The sequence below is a fragment of the Cryptomeria japonica genome, chromosome 7 (assembly GCF_030272615.1).
Source record: "Cryptomeria japonica chromosome 7, Sugi_1.0, whole genome shotgun sequence".
NCBI classification, from domain to species: Eukaryota; Viridiplantae; Streptophyta; class Pinopsida; order Cupressales; family Cupressaceae; genus Cryptomeria; species Cryptomeria japonica.
In genome coordinates, this window is record NC_081411.1 from 266,728,915 (window position 1) to 266,749,671 (window position 20,757).

Genomic DNA, 20,757 nt, shown 5'->3' on the forward strand with positions numbered 1-20,757 from the left:
TAAACATCGAACTAGCCCAAGTAGGATTATAAAAATCAAGAAGGATACTCTATTGTAAAGTCCTCACAACAACCCCAGTTGCAATATGGGTCGTAAAGCTTATATACAAGATCTACAACACTTTTAACACTTGATGGGTATGCAATAAAGGATTCAAATAAAAAGTATTTGTAAAGAATTTTTTTACAAAGATCTAGTTACTTTTATTTTAAATAATATTTAAAACAAACTGAGAACACACACACTTGACCAATTAACATTCAAATGCTTCACGTCAGTTTCACCAAAATGTTGAGGAGGAAATTCAACACCTTGAAGGTGATGAAATCCTAGAGGATAAAATAAGACTACTCCACCTCACTAAATTGGCTCTTTGATGAGCCGAGAGATAAACACTACTTGAATACCCAAACCTATAATAGATTTTACTCAATAGAAGCTCTATTGAACATGGAAGATAGGTCACAGAGACTCTTTAATAACCTCTATACAGTCTCTACCCAAGGACAGGTGCATGGGTCAAAGATGACAAAGCAAAGACGAAGCATAAAAGTCTACAGAAAGTATATTGTGACCAAACAGATATCTCAAATAAACCTTTAAGCTAATTAAGAGAGCTACAGAAGGAAAAAATGACTATAATACTATATATGAAAGAGTTAAAAAGGAAAGAGAAGACTTCCTTAAACCAATCCATGATTGAAGCCTCTAGCTAGCCCCCTAGTTTACTTTAAAAACCTACACACAAGACAAACATAGATGATGATGTTGGGGTTGTGTTTTAGAGGTCTGCCATAGTCAGACCTTCATTTTGGTGTTTCCACCTCCATGGAGAGCCAATATAGGTAGATTGATAAATGATAAAGCAAATTATGAAAGAAAGATAACGAAAGATATGCTTAGAGACATAACGCATTAATGGAAACAAAGAGGAATAAACTCCCCTTCAACACCAAGAGAACAAGAGCCTACTAACATGAAGGGAAGCACCAAGAATTCTCCAGTGAATAGTAGTGAAGATGGTGGTAAGATAAATGACATCCAATGATGGTGCAATGGAAGAATAGTAATTGAAAAGTCATAGGCTATGAGAGCTCAAAAAGTATCCAAGAGGTTTCAATCAGTTGTGAGAGAGCCCAAATGAAGCTATCAAGGCAATAAAAACAACCTAGGCTCAAATTTGATGTCAATGGGTGCAAACAAAGGCATTGCGAACCCTCCCAATCATAGGCATGACAATCGAACAACCACCTTCACTATATAGATTCACAAGACACAACTATCAATAGAGTCAAGAAAAGGCTGAGGCGAAGGCTAATTAGGAAAGTCAAGTAGATAGAAAGGACAACAAAGGCAAAGATGTTCTCCATTTAGCGTAAATTGAAGGCATTTACGTAGTGTAGAATCATATGGGGTGCAATTTACAACACTACATTACCAAAGGGGGAGAGAATACAAATATAGAGAGAAGATTTATAGTTGATGCAGATGACGTGTATTGTTCATTAAGTATTAGTGACTGTTGCCATCAATAAAAAGGGGGAGATTATTGGTAGTTGTTGTCATTGATGTCAACCTATAGCTTGGGTGTTGTCATTGATGACATGTTTGGTATGATGATTGTCAAAGTATGAGGAGATTATTATTAGAGGTTGTCATTAATAGATATTACAAATGGATGATGGTTGAAAATGCTCTATGTTTTGGATGTCCATCTTTTTGTTCTTTGATGTCTACACTCAATATGATATGTTGATGCTAATGTTGATGGAAAAGATAGTATAATGATAATATCATATTAGGATAAGGATTAGATCCATTAAGATGAGGAACAAAAGTATTTAGATGAGGATTAGAAGCATGTTGATGATATCATATTTTGATGAGGATTAGAAGTTTTAAGATGAGGATTATAAGCATGGTAATTAAGTGGATGTGATGATCCTGTGTATGCTACAAGATGGTTGGTTGTCTCCCTTGGTTGTTGTTGAGCGAGAAAATGATGTTTTTGGGACATTTTGGTCTCTAAAAGATTGATGGAGTATGTAATTGCAAGAATGTATGTTGAAGACAATTTGGAAGAATGCTCCACATTCCTCCATATTTCATGACATGGTCTTCCAAATTTGAACATACTATGTACATTCTCTTTGGACATTGCACTCTTATCTTTCTAGGTCCTTAGTGTTGCAGCTAATGTGGTTGGTAATTGTAGTTTGTTGATAGTCTAGCTGATTGTTGGGATTGGGAAAATGCTTTGTATTTCTCCACCTTATTATTTTTTCTGCTACGACTTGGAGGACATTCTTTTAATGTTTGTTCTATATCTCAATTTCAATTTTAAGTGATGAAGTACACTACAAGTGTAGTGAATGGTGTTTAGTTCATGAATGTGTCTAATGACCTGCTAGAATGAAGTGTTTTATATCTATTTGTGTTACACCAATATGATTTGTTGTGATAGTGAGAAAAGAATTATTTGGGAATATTGTTGGATGTTTAAGGAATGTCTCTATGTGGGTAAAAGCACAAAGTTGTGTCACACTTTTATACAGGAAAGTGCCAATGCCAATTGAATCAATAGAAAGTGAAATGTATCTTTTGAATTTTAAAATGATGTAAACTAATAAAAAAAAAAATTGTGTATTTTATGTTTGTAATTTTTTTTAAAAATTAAAAAATTATTTGAATATACTTTTTTATAAACTAAACACTATAATTTAGTTGTTTGATAAAATACTAAAATTTGAAGTTACATGAGGTGCCACACTTTATATATTATATTTTACCTTTTTTCTTCAAATTTTTTATGCCATTTGATAACATGAAACTTTAGTGTAAAAATATATTTTTAACTATTTTTAATGTATACATATTTTTCAATAAATTTGAAAAGTTTTGTTTACTGACATAGACATAGACTCTTTTCTCTAGTGCATTTATTTTTTAAAAAAAATTTAAATAAATTTTAGTATTTTTCCTTTACAAGATAATCAACCTTATATTTTAGTGTCGATGACCTACTTTCAATAAATATAAAATATAAAAACTAATTAAAATATCAAAAGATATATATTTTGGAAAATTCACTTATAGATCTATAAAAGAGTATTTTTACATTTCAAGAAAAAAATTATTTATAAGAGTAGGAGTTGTTGAAACATTGAGTTTTTCAAAAAAAAAAAAATCTAGGTAATTAGATCTAAAGTGGTATAAAATATACATTTAGTAGACAATTCCAATTGGAAAAGTTGTGGCCCATATGTAAGATAGCTATAATGAATCTCTATAGACCATATGTTTGACTAAAATTAATTTTTAGTCAGAATTAATTAAATTCACTTGTGTTGATAAGTTGGCCTGAAACATGACACAGTTTTGTTCTTTTACCCATGTGCTCTACATGATGTGGAATGATTTGTTTGATGTTTCATTGTGTCTGATGTTGGTTTTTCAAGGTAATTATTGTGGTTTGGCCAACAAAGATTGTTTACTTTCTTGCACTATGTTCTTAAGGATTTGTTCCAACATTGGAGATTGTGTTATTCATTTGGAAGATGTATTTTTGGGTCGACTAATTATGTGTTACATGGTTTATCTACACTTTACCTTGTTTCCAACCTTTGGAGGAGGTGGTGTGGATGGTGTGTGAGTATGTAAATCAGAGACAATAGAGAAAGATGCAAATTTAGGGTTATAGAAGTGTGGTGAAGGTACTGTGTTGAATTGAATGATGGTTGCTTGTGTGAGCAGCTACATTCAAAGGAGATTGTTGGAAGCAATATTGTTGAAGACTTATTCATCTTGATTCATATGTTCATGTGCCTTGCTCGAAGATAGTGAGCCTCACTTGCAAGTTCTTTGTATCTTGCCTTGAGACAATGTGTCTCAGCCTGTAAGACCCTTGTACCTTGCCCTAGGGTAGTGCACCTTAGCCTGCAAGTCCTTCCAATAGCAATGAGCTCCCCTGACAATGTTCCTAAAACAAATATTGTAATCTTGTTCAAATATTATGAGTTAACTCTCACCATGGTTTTTTTGTCGTTTGAGTTTTCCAGGTAAATCTAGTGTTCTCTTATGCATGGTGTTCATTGCTTTATCTTTCATTGTTGCTAATAGGATTAAGGTTAAGTTGATATTATTTTGTGACATAATATTTGAAATTTGTTCATGATTGATTCAACCCCCTTCTCAGTCTTGGGGTATGTTCAATACCACCTTCATGTCTTCCACATATATTGTGATTAAAGACTTAGCCCTACTATCCTTGATTTTACATAATGTATCCTTAGTGTTTGTTTTGTATAGTATATCCTTAATTTTGATTTGGGAAATATAACCTTGATTTTAATTGTGTAGTATACCCTTGATTAGTTTGTATAGATTAGATATTTTGTTAATGTTTCTTTTCTACATTGCTCTTGTAATGTTTGTGCCACTCTATAAGGGTTGGTTTAATGAATTGTTCATTAGCAAACTTTACACCAAAAGTTGACATAAATCTAAGGAACATGTTAATATATTATAGGTGTACATGGATAATAGAAATCGGCAATAGCTTATGAGTATTCATTATAGAATGAAAGAGTAATATAAAAATTGAGAATAATATTTTCAAAATTTAATATAGAGTATAGTATTGAGACACACTAAAGGTTGTATTAAAATGCTAATCAGATTTTTGAAAATATGAAATTAAAATATATATTTTAAACATTAATAACTTGGTAGTATTTATCTTGGGGGAAACTTAAGAGAGTAAGTTCATTAAAAATGCAAAGATGTAAATAAAAATCTTCAAATAGGCCCTAACAAAAATCAACTTATCAACCTTAATGATTAATATCCTACTTAATAAAGAAAGACTTAAGACTAATTATGATATTAAAAAAAATGCTTAGAATATTACATAATTAATGTAAGTACTTTACTCTTGAACCAACGTGAATATGGTTGTGTCAAGTGCTTTCAATGCAATAGAAGATTAGGATTTTTATGCCAAATGCAAAATCACTAAAACTCTTTTTATACAACTTCTCAAATTTCAAAAAAAGTTGCATGAGTTGGAGGTAAAATATGAGGCCCCATAGTTTGAATTTAGGTTTTAAAAGATTGTGAATCATTTTAATAATGATGTAGGTGACATAGATTGTTTTAACAAATGAGGATTTGATACAAGAGAAGAAATAGGAAATTTTGTAGGATAAAAGTAATTGTTGGGAATATGTATAAAGATGTATATTTAAGGATTGTGTTATGTATGAAAATTAAGTAGAAAGTCCTATCAATATAAACTTACCATCATGTAAAGAGTAAACTAGCTAAATGAATCTAAAATCAAGAAGAAAATTGCAAGCTAAATTTCACCATTACGAGGTTTCTAACCTTTCAATTATCATTTATATTTAGTATTTCAAATTATTATTTAATCTAGATCTAATTACTATTTTATTTTGAATCCCTAATTTAAATCTAAAATGTGATTTACACTACATATTTATTAAAGATCAATAAAAAATTAGATAACTATTTATAAAATTAAATATAATGATTAATATCAATCAAATTAAACTCTAACAACTTTTCCTTCTTTTAAAATTATTCATGTTTAATCATAACATTAATTTATATAGTAAACATGCCACATCAATATTTTGATATGACTTATAAAAATAAAAAAACATTTAAAATTAATAAAAATGAGAAAGATTTGTTCTCAATTTATCATAAAATTATGAAAAGTTGTGTTCACTTTTATACAAATAAATATTTAACCATAATAGTTGAAACAACCATATTTCAACTATGTTAAATAAAAACTTAGCCTATGATGTATTGTAAAAGTGGGGCCTCCCCACTGATGTTGCTACAATACATTCTTCACACATTACATGATTTTCACATACATTGCATTGATAATAATAATATTTAGTCTTTTTGAAGCATAGACTACAGCGTGGCCGTGCATAAAGTTTACATATTTGAAGCATAATATGATGGGGATGATGTTTAGAATGGATTATCCCGTCTTTCCTTTGCCCCTCCAAAACTGCTCTAATTCCTCCCATTTTAACTTCACTCGGCAATTTTGAGTCATTCTCAACAAACTGCAAGAGTGCCTCTACAACCTCCTTTCCTCTCCCACTCACCATCTTCCCCTTCTCATCGACTACGATTACTCTTATCTCCTTGTCTCTTTCACTCCCAACCTCTGCACTAATAATACCACATACCATATTTCTCATTTTTACTACTTTTTCGTCACTTCCCATTTTTCTTAAATCGTTGTACAGATACTTCATATGCTCCCAAAATCTGTATCCTTCGTTACACGAGATGTAGGGAATGTTGTACTCCCTCGTTACATCACTTGTTCCCCACTCTTTAAAAGGGTATTTACGCCTGATATAATATAGTTGAAAATGACTTTTCAATTTGGTGAGAGCATATTCCACCTCAGCGCTGAACTTCAACATGTCAGGTGCTCTACCCACGAATAGCAACATTATTTCTCCACATGCTAACCCCTCCTTCACCTGTTATAGAAGAAACAGATAAAACACACATAAGATAAATTTCCCACATGCATACACATCATATCATATATATGTCTTCAAAGGAATGACATTTTAAATAATCTAATTACTTAAATTTCACCTTTGTTGGAGTGAAGGGCAGACTTCGAAAAACAAATTGGTTGTAGTTGCACATCTTCTCCCATTCTGATTTTCTGAGCTCTGCTCCAAGGCATCCAAAGTCGCTGCACAATTCTTCTATCTTATCACACCCTGATAAGTTCAATGTTTCCAAACATCCAAGCTGGCCGAAACCTTCAGGGAGCCTTGACAAGCTCTTGCATCGATACATTTTTAAAATCTTCAACCCTGCCAAGCAGTGAAAGTCATCGCACAATTCTTGCAAACTTTCACATTTATCTAAGCACAAACTTTCCAGGTAACTGAATTGACCGAAGCCAATGGGAAGCGCCTTTAGGCTTTTACAACCAGCCAATGATATTCTGTTCTGCCAGAAAGACAACTCGCAAACCCTGTTCGACATACTAGTCAACATACTACAGCCCTTAACATTTACAAATTTTAAGGATGGTAGGTTTTCAATCTCTTCCGGTAGCCGAAGGAGATTGGGGCAATAGGATAAGTTCAGTGACTGTAATGACAATAGCTTCTTAAAATCACATGGGAGTTCTTGCAAACTTCTGGAATTTGTCAACTCAAACACAACAAGGGAGCTTAGTTCTCCAAATCCTTCTTCTAACCGCATCAGGTCATCACAGCTGGATACATGTAACTGCTGTAGTGATCCGAGCTTCCCAATTGTCCCTGGGAGCTCCTTCAGACCTTCAATTCTCGACAGTTTTAGCTTCTGTAGACCATAAACCTTTACAAAACTTAAGATTTCTGTATTATGAAATCCTTCCAACTCCAAATGTTTTAATTTGGCAAGATGCCCAAACTCTATCTCTGCCTGTATATCAGTTCTCCAACTCTTCCTAAGTTTGAGTACTTGCAATCCAGAAAAATGCTGCATCCAAAATGGGCTTATCAACGACATTCGAAAAACAGTTCATCCTAATTGGGAGGGAAAGGAAAATGATTTGGTCATATTTGAAAAAAAAGAAAAAGAAAAAGTGAGTATTGACTTCAACTTACCTTTGGTAGACTCCAAATTTCGTTCTCCTTGAAATGACAATCCATGAAGCGTAAGTTTTTAATCTTCAGCATGTCAATAGCCAAATTGGGCACCTTCCACGCTTGTAGAAACCTCAGCTCATCAAACCGTTTACCGCATTGCCCGCTCACAATTATGTTGATACCCGTTCCTAATACTCGTAGAGACCTACTCATAGTGTCTAATAATTCTGCAGACACGTTGAACGGCTTTCTGTTGTATTTTAGCCAAACTCCTTTTGTTTGGGCCAGATCCTGGATGCATTCAAACCCAAAAAATTAGTAAATTGACGAAATTTCAATCTTTAACAATTTAAATTTTTTTAAAAGTTTTCATACCCCTTCACTCCCGATGGCCATAGAAATATCATCTGCACTTGTGTATCGATTGCCTTTTGATTTATTACGACCTGCTGTCAATATAAGATCGTGAATGCTTAGATGATAAGACTCATCAGGGTTAGATTCATCCTTAACTCTTTTGACCAGAGCACCCTCTAGTAGACAATTCAGTTCTTCCTCTCCCACAATGCAGGCAACTTCATTCCACTCCCAATTGTAGAAGAATGAGCAGATATCAAGGAACGCCTCCTGAGCACTGGGTGTAAGTTCATGGTAAGCAAACAGAATTCTAGACTCCTCAAAAGAGTCTTCCTTGTCACAGCTGAAATCGTTTCCATCACTTAGCCAGCCAACAACTTTTTCATAAGCTTCAACTTTGTTATTTCTTTTATGGAGATACGCTCCCACCACTTCCAAAAACAGGGGACAGCAACTGCATTTCTTTGCAATCTCCCTAGCCTGAGGGCTTTCTTCCACCATGGAATCAATGTCTCTTTCAGTATCAATTTTCCTGCACAAAACTTCAAGGGATGCCTCTACAGACAGGGATTCAATGGCGTATAATTTACAGGGTTTGAATCTGCGGCTTTCAAAGACTCCGGAGACATTTGTTTTTCTTGCTGTTACAAGAATCCTCACTTTGTTTGGACTGTCGATCAGCTTGGGTATAAGATGTTCCAGATGTTCTCTCTTTAAGATATTGTCGATGTATATGAAAACAACTTCTTTCTCCATAATCGATTTCAGCTTTTGTTGTCCATCCTGAAAATCTCTCACCTTGTCATGTTTTATCCCAGTCAAGTCACTTAAAATCTGAGATTGTATTTCTTCTATGTTAGGATTTGTTTCTAAATTTTTGACGAGAGTGACTTTAGAATATTTCCAGCCCTGCAGATTCAAAGATACAAACACTTGATTTGCCAAAGTGGTTTTTCCGGCTCCACCAATGCCGTGTACTATCACGGCCACAACTGGATTGTCATTATCCCACTCAAGGAGTTGAATCACTTCAGTAATCTTGTGATCTATGCCCACAACTAAAGATAAAAACAGTATAATAGTTTTTAGAAAATATAGAGACCATAAGTTGCTATGCACAAATAGCTTATTGAACAATTTATGGTGATAATTTACCTGCAGAATTATGGAATGGAACCGGTGGTTGGCTGCGTGCTATATTGATGTGCACAACATCTAAAGTAGAGAGGCTCATTTGCGAATGGAGCGTCCTGCACATTTCATCCACTTGATTGCGAAGGTGTGCAAGTTCTTCTCCATCCGTTCCAGCTGCCAACAATCTTTCAATTACATGCAATAAAATCTTAGACACGGAGAAAGGCAACATATAATTGTCATGTTTTTTTTCTACGCAAGAAAACAATGCTTAATTAAAATCAAGTGAAGTTGAGGAATGACAAGATACTAGAAGTTGTTCTCATTGGTTATACACAGGAAATAAGTTAAATCAAATACGGTGTCTTAAAATATGTTTAAGACAGTTTATTTGTATCAATACTTGTGAATTTATTTATTTTTTATTTTTTTATATTACAGACTAGGAAAGATTTATTTTGTTTTGACAATTGACCATAAATATATATACAAAAGAATAGGGAAAAGTCAGCGTATATAATTTTAGTGTAAATTATATGATTGATTCAATCCCCTTCTTAGACTTGGGGTGTGTTCAACACCGCCTTCACATCTTCCACATCTATTGATTTTATATAATGTATCCCTAGTTTTTGTTTTGTATAGTATATCCTTAATTTTGATTTGGGCAATATGACCTTGATTTTAATTGTGGAGTATACCCTTTCTCATTTTTTATAGATTAGATATTTTGTCAATGTTTCTTTTCCACATTGCTCTTGCAATGTTTGTGCCACTCTATAAGGGTGGGTTTAATGAATTGTTCATTAGCAAACTTTACACCAAAAGTTGACATAAATCTAAGGAACACATTAATATATTATAGGCGTACATGGATAATAGCAATAGGCAATAGCTTATGAGTATTCAAGATAGAATGAAAGAGTAATATTAAAATTGAGAATAATATTTTTAAACTTTAATAAAGATTATACTATTGAGACACAATAAAGGTTGTATTAAAATGCTAATTATATTTTTGAAAGACAATATGAAATTTAAAAATATATTTGAAACATTAATAACTTGGTAGTATTTATCTTGAGGGAAACTTAAGAGAGTAAGTTCATTGAAAATGCAAAGATATAAATATTAAAATCTTCAAATAGACCCTAACATAAATCAACTTATCAACCTTAATGATTAAAATCCCAATTAAAAAAAAAAAGAGTCAAGACTAATTATGATATAAAAAAAATTCTTAGAATATTACATAATTAATGTAAGTACTTAACTCTTCAACCAATGTGAATATGGTTGTATCAAGTGTTGTGATAATATTTTTCAATACAATAGAAGATTGGGATTTTTATGCCAAATGCATCAAAATCACTAAAACTCTACATTTTCTTTTAGGGTACTTATAAAATTATAGATTATTTAACTCTTTTTATAAAATTTCTCAAATTTCAAAAAAAGTTGCATGAGTTGGACGTAAAATATGACGCCCCATAGTTTGAATTTAGAATTTAAAAGATTGTGAATCATTTTAATAATGATGTAGGTGACCTAGATTGCTTTAACAAATGTGGATTTGATACAAGACAATAAATAGTAAATTTTGTAGTATAAAAGTAATTGTTGGTAATAAGTATAAAGATGTATATTAAAGGATTGTGCTATGTGTAAAAATTAAGTAAAAAGTCATGCCAATATACACTTATCATGTAAAGGATAAACTAGCTAAATGAATCTAAAAATCAATAAGAAAATTGCAAGCTAAATTTCACCATTACGAGCTTTCTAACCTTTCAATTACAATTTATATTTAAAATTTAAAATTTAAAATTTTTATTTAATCTAGATCTAATTGCTATTTTATTTTGAATTCCTAATTTAAATCTAAAATGTGATTTACACTACGCATTTATTAAAGAAAAATAAAAAATTAGATAATTACTTATAAAATTAAATATAATAATTAATATCAATCAAATTGAACTCTTAACTTTTTTACCTTCTTTTAAAATTATTTATGTTTAATTATAACATTAATTTATATAGTAAACATGCCATATCAATATTTTGATATAACTTATAAAAATGAGAAAGATTTGTTCTCTATTTATCATAAATTTATGAAAAGTTGTGTTCACTTTTATACAAATAAACATTTAACCCTGATAGTTGAAAACAACCATATTTCAAATGTGTTAAATAAAAACTTAGCCTCTGATGTATTGTAAAAGTGCGGCATCCCCACTGATGCTGCTACAAAACCGTAGCTGTGACTCCTAAACTTTTGCTACTCTATAATACATTCTTCACACATTACATGATTTTCACATACATTGCATTGATAATAATAATATTTAATCTTTTTGAAGCATAGACTACAGCGTTGGCATGCATAAAGATTAGATATTTGAAGCATAAGATGATGGGGATGATGTTTAGAATGGATTATCCCGTCTTTCCTTTGCCCCTCCAAAACTGCTCTAATTCCTCCCATTTTAACTTCATTCGGTAATTTTGAGTCATTCTGAACAAACTGCAAGAGTGCCTCTACAACCTCCTTTCCTCTCCCACTCACCATCTTCCCCTTCTCATCGACTACGATTACTCTTATCTCCTTGTCTCTCTCACTCCCAACCTCTGCACTAATAATACCACATACCATATTTCTCATTTTTACTACTTTTTCGTCACTTCCCATTTTTCTTAAATCGTTGTTCAGATACTTCATATGCTCCCAAAATCTGTATCCTTCCTTACCCGAGATGCAGGGAATGTTGTACTCCCTCGTTTCATCACTTGTTCCCCACTTTTTAAAAGGGCATTTACTCCTGATATAATATAGTTGAAAATGATTTTTCAACTTGGTGAGAGCATATTCCACCTCAGCACTGAACTCCGACATGTCACTTTTTCTACCCACAAATAACATCATCATTTCTCCACATGCTGACCCCTCCTTCACCTGTTATAGAAGAAACAGATAAAACACACATAAGATAAATTTCCCACATGCATACACATCCTATCATATATATGTCTTCAAAGGAATGACATTTTAAATAATCTAATTACTTAAATTTCACCTCTGTTGGAGTGAAGGGCAGACTTCGAAAAACAAATTGGTTGTAGTTGCACATCTTCTCCCATTCTGATTTTCTGAGCTCTGCTTCACGATCCTGAGAAAATGGAAATGACTCCTCTCCCCACCTTGATATCATCTCCCATGCGTTCTTGTTGGAGATTCTTCCTTTGCCATCCAATACCATCACAGTTGGAGACCATGAAGATGAATTGTTTGGGACTTCTGATAATGAAAAGAAATGCCGTAATGACGGTTGAATGAACCATGGATTAGGGACCACTGGCCATGGAACATCTGCAGCAACTCTCTCAAACTCTTCCTTGTCCATCTCATGACAATATGGAACCGAGATCACCTCAACGAGATTGTGATGGCTGCTTTGGATCTTCATATAGAAATCATTGAACGCTGAATAGCGCCCCTGGCGCATGACTAACTTTGTATGGAGAAGTAATATCACTTTTCCTTGTAAATCAACTAGCTTCACCTACAATTTTCGTATTGAATTTTAGGTACAAAAGCCTTCTTATTGGTAAAAAAAGTTCGAAATTAAGAAACCAAAAACATTAAATACCTGCTGATTTTTCTTGAGGAGGAAATCTGATTGCAGTATGGCTCTCAGGATTTCAACATTGCTTTCACTCGGAGCTCTTGAGAGAAAAGCTGATTCATTTAATATATACGACACATCTTCCCATACAGACGGACATTTTATTTCTTTTACTTCTAAACCAACTCTGCCTCTGAAAACAGAGGTTTGTCTTCCAGAGATTTTGGGGAATGTAGCAGACACCTTATCAAAGAATACGGAAGTCTTAGAGCTTGGAGGTGTATAAGCCACAATTCTCTTTGTCACCTCAGACGGTAATGCACTGAAATGTCTGCCGGCATATAGGATTGAGCACGCTCTTGAATTCATTTCTAGTTGTCGCATACCCTTTTCAAATAAGTTACCATCTATTTGACGGCTACTATGCTCTGCAACATCAATAATGAAGATGAGAGAGGAGACCAGTGGAAGGGACGATGAATAGAAAGGGCGTCCATGAATGTCAATCATTAGGCCCTCTTCGTTAAATATCTTTGATGTCACTGCCTTCAATAACAAAGCTTTCCGTCCCTCCTCTGTTTCCTGCAAAGCAAGACAAGTAATGGAATGATTCAAAGCTTTCCTGCGATGACTTTCATTCAAATATAAAATATAATTAAATATCAGCTGGAGATAAATCACCACTCCTACCTCCCAGGAGGAGCCTGTTATCACCACGAAATTCAAATCTTCTTTTTCTTTTTGCATTTTTATCCACCGCCTGATCATCCTTTCACTCCGTGAAATATTTAGCCGCCACAACCTCTGAATAGACCCCACATTGTCCACCCAATTTTCACCTAGGCTCTCACAATTTGACAGGTCTAGTTTTATAAGCGATGTCAGGCCATGAAAATCGCAAGAAAGCTCCTCCAGTTTACAGCACATTGATAAATCCAGCGTATCCAAGGATCCAAGCTGACTGAAACAATCGGGAAGTTTGAACAGGCTTTTGCATTCCGACAGATCCAAGTGTTTTAGAGCTCCAAGGCATCCAAAGTCGCTGCACAATTCTTGTATCTTATCACACCCTGATAAGTATAAGTTTTCCAAACATCCAAGCTGGCCGAAACCTTCAGGGAGCCTTGACAAGCTTTTGCATTGCGACAGATGCAAGTCTTTTAGAGCTCCAAGGCATCCAAAGTCGCTGCACAATTCTTGTATCTTATCACACCCTGATAAGTACAATTTTTCCAAACATCCGAGCTCGCCGAAACCTTCAGGGAGCCTTGACAAGCTTTTGCATTTCGACAGATGCAAGTATTTTAGAGCTCCAAGGCATCCAAAGTCGCTGCACAATTCTTGTATCTTATCACACCCTGATAAGTATAAGTTTTCCAAACATCCAAGCTGGCCGAAACCTTCAGGGAGCCTTGACAAGCTCTTGCATCCATACATTTTTAAAATCTTCAACCCTGCCAAGCAGTGAAAGCCATCGCACAATTCTTGCAAACTTTCACATTTATCTAAGCACAAACTTTCCAGGTAACTGAATTGACCGAAGCCAATGGGAAGCGCCTTTAGGCTTTTACAACCATCCAATGATATTCTGTTCTGCCAGAAAGACAACTCGCAAACCCTGTTCGACATACTAGTCAACATACTACAGCCCTTAACATTTACAAATTTTAAGGATGGTAGGTTTTCAATCTCTTCCGGTAGCCGAAGGAGATTGGGGCAATAGGATAAGTTGAGTGACTGTAATGACAATAGCTTCTTAAAATCACATGTGAGTTCTTGCAAACTTCTGGAATTTGTCAACTCAAACACAACAAGGGAGCTTAGTTCTCCAAATCCTTCTTCTAACCGCATCAGGTCATCACAGCTGGATACATGTAACTTCTGTAGTGATCCGAGCTTCCCAATTGTCCCTGGGAGCTCCTTCAGACCTTCAATGCTCGACAGTTTTAGCTTCTGTAGACCATAAACCTTTACAAAACTTAAGATTTCTTTATTATGAAATCCTTCCAACTCCAAATGTTTTAATTTGGCAAGATGCCCAAACTCTATCTCTGCCTGTATATCAGTTCTACGAATCTTCCTAAGTTTGAGTACTTGCAATCCAGAAAAATGCTGCATCCAAAATGGGCTTATTAACGACATTCGTAAAACAGATCCTAATTGAGAGGGGAAGGAAAATGATTTGGTCATATTTGAAAAAAAAAAGAAAAAGAAAAAGTGAGTATTGACTTCAACTTACCATTGGTAGGCTCCAAATTTCGTTCTCCTGGAAACAACAATCCATGAAGCGTAAGTTTTTAAGCTTCAACATGTCAATGGCCAAATTGGGTACCTTCCACGCTTGTAGAAACCTCAACTCATCAAACCGTTTACCGCATTGCCCGCTCACAATTGTGTTGCTATCCATTCCTAATACTCGTAGAGACCTACTCATAGTGTCTAATAATTCTGCAGACACGTGGAACGGCTTTCTGTTGTATTTTAGCCAAACTCCTTTTGTTTGGGCCAGATCCTGGATGCATTCAAACCCAAAAAATTAGTAAATTTACGAAATTTCAATCTTTAACAATTTAAATTTTTTTTAAAGTTTTCATACCCCTTCACTCTCGATGGCCATAGAAATATCATCTTCACTTGTGTATCGATTGCCTTTTGATTTATTACGACCTGCTGTCAATATAAGATCGTGAATGCTTAGATGATAAGACTCATCAGGGTTAGATTCATCCTTAACTCTTTTGACCAGAGCACCCTCTAGTAGACAATCCAGTTCTTCCTCTCCCACAATGCAGGCAACTTCATTCCACTCCCAATCGTAGAAGAATGAGCAGATATCAAGGAACGCCTCCTGAGCACTGGGTGCAAGTTCATGGTATGCAAACAGAATTCTAGACTCCTCAAAAGAGTCTTCCTTGTCACAGCTGAAATCGTTTCCATCACTTAGCCAGCCAACAACTTTTTCATAAGCTTCAACTTTGTTATTTCTTTTATGGAGATACGCTCCCACCACTTCCAAAAACAGGGGACAGCAACTGCATTTCTTTGCAATCTCCCTAGCCTGAGGCCTTTCTTCCACCATGGAATCAATGTATCTTTCAGTATCAATTTTCCTAAACAAAATTTCAAGGGATGCCTCTACAGACAGGGATTCAATGGCGTATAATTTACAGGGTTTAAATCTGCAGCTTTCAAAGACTCCGGAGACATTTGTTTTTCTTGCTGTTACAAGAATCCTCACTTTTTTTGGACTGTCGATCAGCTTGGGTATAAGATGTTCCAGATGTTCTCTCTTTAAGATGTTGTCGATGTATATGAAAACAACTTCTTTCTCCATAATCGATTTCAGCTTTTGTTGTCCATCCTGAAAATCTCTCACCTTATCATGTTTTATCCCAGTCAAGTCGCTTAAAATCTCAGATTGTATTTCTTCTATGTTAGGATTTGATTCTAAATTTTTGACAACAGTGACTTTAGAATATTTCCAGGCCTGCAGATTCAAAGATGCAAACACTTGATTTGCCAAAGTAGTTTTTCCGGCTCCACCAATGCCGTGTACTATCACGGCCACAACTGGATTGTCATTATCCCACTCAAGGAGTTGAATCACTTCAGTAATCTTGTGATCTATGCCCACAACTACAGATAAAAACAGTATAACAGTTTTTAGAAAATATAGAGACCATAAGTTGCCATGCACAAATAGCTTATTGAAAAATTTATGGTGATAATTTACCTGTAGAATTATGGAATGGAACCGGTGGTTGGCTGCGTGCTATATTGATGTGCACAACATCTAAAGTAGAGAGGCTCATTTGCGAATGGAGCGTCCTGCACATTTCATCCACTTGATTGCGAAGGTGTGCAAGTTCTTCTCCATCCGTTCCAGCTACCAACAATCTTTCAATTACATGCAATAAAATCTTAGACACGGAGAAAGGCAACATGTTTTTTTTTTCTACGCAAGAAAATAATGCTTAATTAAAATCAAGTGAAGTTGAGAGATGACAAGATACTAGAAGTTGTTCTCATTGGTTATACACAGGAAATAAGTTAAATCAAATAAGGTGTCTTAAAATATGTTTAAGACAGTTTATTTGTATCAATACTTGTGAATTTATTTATTTTTTATTTTTTTATAGTACAGTCTAGGAAAGATTAATTTTTTGACAATTGACCATAAATATTTATACAAAATAATAGGGAAAAAGTCAGTGTATATAATTTGAGTGTAAATAAATAATAATCTATGATGTTATAAGTATTATTGTAATTTAAATTTTAAGGAGAGATATGTTATATAAAGAAAAAATGGTTAAAGTATTGATTAATATTGATATAAATGATAAGATTGGTTGTGGTATTAAGAAAATAAGATAATGATGAATATCGTCAAAGCTTATCAATCATTGTGAAGTTAGTTCACTCAAAAAAATTTGGTCCTATGGTTATTAGAGTAAGACTAGATTTTATTTTTTGAAAAATAAAAGTGAACCATTTTATTTTCTTGGTGTGAAAAAATGCTTAATAGTCTTAAATAAGTTTTTCAAGATGTCATCCTCATTAAACTATATTTTGAGAAGACCTATAACCATATTTGCCAACCCTTTATTCTCAAAATGCTCATTTTGTTGGGATTTAAAAGTCTCTTTCTCTCTCATATCTAACTATTATTTTATAATAATAATGCCTTCCTTCTTGTGAATGAATCCCTCACAACCTTCCTTCCATCTTTAATGATCCAGTTGCCAAGGCTGCCCCTTGCGCCCTTCCTTTCTATTGTTATTGGTAATGACTTGACTACCTTATCCTTTAAACCAATTACTTGGTGTTGGTTGTAACAATCTCCATGATCATTCAAAGCTTTATACCCGATCCAATTTTGTTTGAATATAACCTCTAATTTCTCCATGTAGTTCAAATGACGAGTGATAGAGTTGTATTATATTGTCTTAGGATCTAAACTTTCTATGCTTAACAAAAACTTCTTTATGATAAGATTATCTCTCCCTTGATGGATTTCTACTAAGTGGATGCAAACCAAGCATAAAGTAATCGATTGATACCTCATAATTATCTATAGCATGTGGATTTATCTTAATGACATATCTATAGGGTTAATTAATTCATTCGAACACAAAGCCATGTACCATGCTAAGAAGTTAATCTCTTTACTAGCACAGTTTTGGTGAAAAAAAATTAAATCTTTCTAGCCTCTCATGTATATTTCTCTTCCACCTAGATATCATCCAACATATGATATATCATATGATGAATTTACTAAATTGATTAGATGATTTCTTTGGTCTAGATGGCGTGGTCTTAAGGCTATAGAGCCACTTTGTCGATTCATTGTATTTTATATGAGGTGAAATTTAAATTAGATCCATTAATCCTAAATATTTCGTAATATCTCATCTCTAAATGGTTTGCTAAAGTTATTCATGAGGATGAGCCTAGAAAAGCAGTGTTTGGACATAAAGTGACATCAATTACTATAAAGGAGAAATGGTGTGTGGTCAATTGGTAGGATCAACTTCTTGTACTCTTCTTCGTAGTCAAGGATTCTCCATAAATTTATAGTATGTGGAAGGCCTAAGAAACAATCTTGAGGTTTCTAAATTTGAAATATTTTTAGAGCTTAGGTGCAAATTGAACTTCCTACTTATTCCATTTGGTCAAACAAATTGATTTAAAATGACAATCAACCCTTAGCTCTCTCCACATTATGTGCACTTACTATTTGATAGAGGTATGTGTATTTTCAATTAGATCCATGTGATTAATCAACCCTTACATGGCACTCATGGCATGACCTTCATGCCCAATTTGACCTATCCTCTTGTGATAAATTGGTGATTGATTTTCTCATGTCCATTGTCCTACTCATGCTAAGTATCAAGCTCTCTAATTTATCTCCTTGCACCATCCTCAAAGATTGATATTGGCTTTCCTCTCATCACGTTGTTCCCATCAAACAAATCTATTTATATAATTTTTTTAATTTTTTTCTAATTTCTTATCTTAATGTCAATTGAACTGATCACTTGAATAGTACTTGCTAATCCAAACTAAACTCACACGAATATCACATGATAAAACTTAATCTATAATAAACTCTTTTTTAAATACATTTTTATATAGCCATAATATAAATATCCAATCTTAAACTATTACACGTAACTTTGTTGTGAGAAAAACTAACTTGTTGTTCACTTGAAACGTTAATAAATTTCTAAAGATTGGGCCAATGTTTCTAGATTGATGTTCCTATACACGTCGATACAATAATTTAGTTTAATAGATTTTTATATTCTAATAATATATTTCAATAGCTAATATTCACAACTAGAGAAAAGGGGAAAAATACTGCGAAATTTTTTTCTACCTAATGTAATTTAAATACGTACCTTACTAGACGTTTCTTTTTTTGCTGTACATAACATAAGATTACCCCATCCACAATTAGATGTATAGATTCCTTCATTTTGTCCTGCATCTCTTCCTTCAGATGCGGAAGACGCTGAAGCTGCAATATTTGTTTGGCCAAATCGTTCATGGATTTCAGAAGTCCTAAGCACTCCTTCTTGTTCGCTTTTATTTTATCCAGCCTTTCAATAACTGCAGCCACCAGTAGAAATCCCACACCGACCCAATGAACATTGCCAAGTGCATTTAACACTGATATTGTTGTATCATGTTTGTCGCCACTGGATTTGGATATCTGCACAACACATAGAACATTAAATTTAAAACAAATAAGGTGGAATCCCTCCAGGGAAAAACTATTTCCGCCAAACAAATTTCTGATAGTGCCCCATAAAAAATCACCTTCCTTCTAGGTCTTGAAAACACGGGGGAAAAGAATATACATGACCGTAAAGTTTCACCTGATCGGAAATAAGCTTGACATTTTTTGATGCTTCTTCTGAAAATGCGGCAACGTGGGATGGAGAGGGTAACCCCGCTTGCGCAGAAGCCAACTTGTCATTAGTGGCTTTTTGTTTCCCCTGCAAACAAAACCTCATTAAAGAATCCTTAAATCGAATTTCTGAATACCAATATATGTGTCTGGAAAAGTAAAGGGTTTGTACCTTGTTAGTATACTGATCGAGAAGAGTGTCAATATTAGTGACTAACTGTTGGAGATATTCTGGCGTGCTTATGCCTGCTTTGAGAACCTGATCTATAATTTGAGCAGGCGTAACAGGGGGTGTTGCGGAAGCCATTATGATGGATGCAAATGAAAAATAGACGATCTGAAAGAATGAATCGCTTAGGATAACTCCACGCCTGCCTGTTTGAGAGCTAATGTGTATGTAGAATGGAACATAGAGACTGCATTACCTGTTTAAGCACGTCTGCAAGGCTGCCTTGCCCTTCACGGCTAAAATGAAAGTCCTTGTTATCTTCCGACCTGCTTCCTGTGAAGTCGTTGTTATCTTCTCAGCTGCTTCCTGGAAAGTTCATAACTCGCTTTCTCGGCAGAAAAAAAGATAAGGAGAACAAAAAGTAGTGGGTCCATTGGGAAGTTTTTCTCGTCTTCGGACATGGTATGCTCCATGTAAATGAGAGAGTTAGGGGAATCCTGCGAGGAAGTATCCTAAATCTAGGTATGTGATCATCAAGCAGAGTCGTCGTGATCTTTCAAAGGTCGGTGGAAAGAAAGGGCAGTGAGTGGTGAATTGTGTGATCCAGCAAATCAATTACACATCACATAAGATAATGGCATCCCTGTGGGCCACTGAAGTGATATGCCTCGTATCAAAAGCAATTTTTCCAAATACGCGTTAGAAATTTTCTCGAGAGGTATATTTGTTTAAGACGGCTGTGCTTTGCTACTTTTGCTTGGATTTTGCTTAGAGATTCGTAAAGTATAATCCTGTGTTGACACTTCAGTTTTGGAGGGTAGTTCTTGGATTGTCTTTCTTTATTGTATTATTTTTGTATTGATTTAAAAACTAAAAAAGATATATCATGTAGGGGAA

At 34.2% G+C, this 20,757-nt stretch overlaps 1 protein-coding gene across 1 annotated transcript; it reads right to left on the bottom strand.

The window, feature by feature from the left end:
* Positions 1-5,825: 5,825 nt before the first annotated feature.
* Positions 5,826-20,431, bottom strand: LOC131046255 (disease resistance protein RPV1). The gene is made up of 10 exons (XM_057979942.2): positions 19,864-20,431; positions 19,660-19,779; positions 19,180-19,493; positions 16,506-16,669; positions 15,369-16,408; positions 15,012-15,284; positions 13,463-14,884; positions 12,797-13,354; positions 12,224-12,709; positions 5,826-6,536 (listed from the first exon to the last, which is right to left on the bottom strand). Exons 1-10 carry the CDS (start codon positions 19,996-19,998, stop codon positions 5,826-5,828), a joined length of 5,223 nt encoding a protein of 1,740 aa, XP_057835925.2. The 5' UTR covers positions 19,999-20,431.
* Between the last annotated feature and the right edge of the window lie 326 nt (positions 20,432-20,757).

What these genes read in the sequence shown, in the direction of transcription:
- LOC131046255 (XM_057979942.2), bottom strand. Translation starts at nt 19,998, where the DNA reads ATGGCTTCCGCAACACCCCCTGTTACGCCTGCTCAAATTATAGATCAG. An exon ending in AAAAAGAAACGTCTAGTAAG is followed by an intron (nt 16,670 to 19,179) that starts GTACGTATTTAA and finishes TGTAATTGAAAG; the next exon opens with ATTGTTGGTAGCTGGAACGG. An exon ending in TAACAGGCTCCTCCTGGGAG is followed by an intron (nt 13,355 to 13,462) that starts GTAGGAGTGGTG and finishes CTTGCTTTGCAG; the next exon opens with GAAACAGAGGAGGGACGGAA.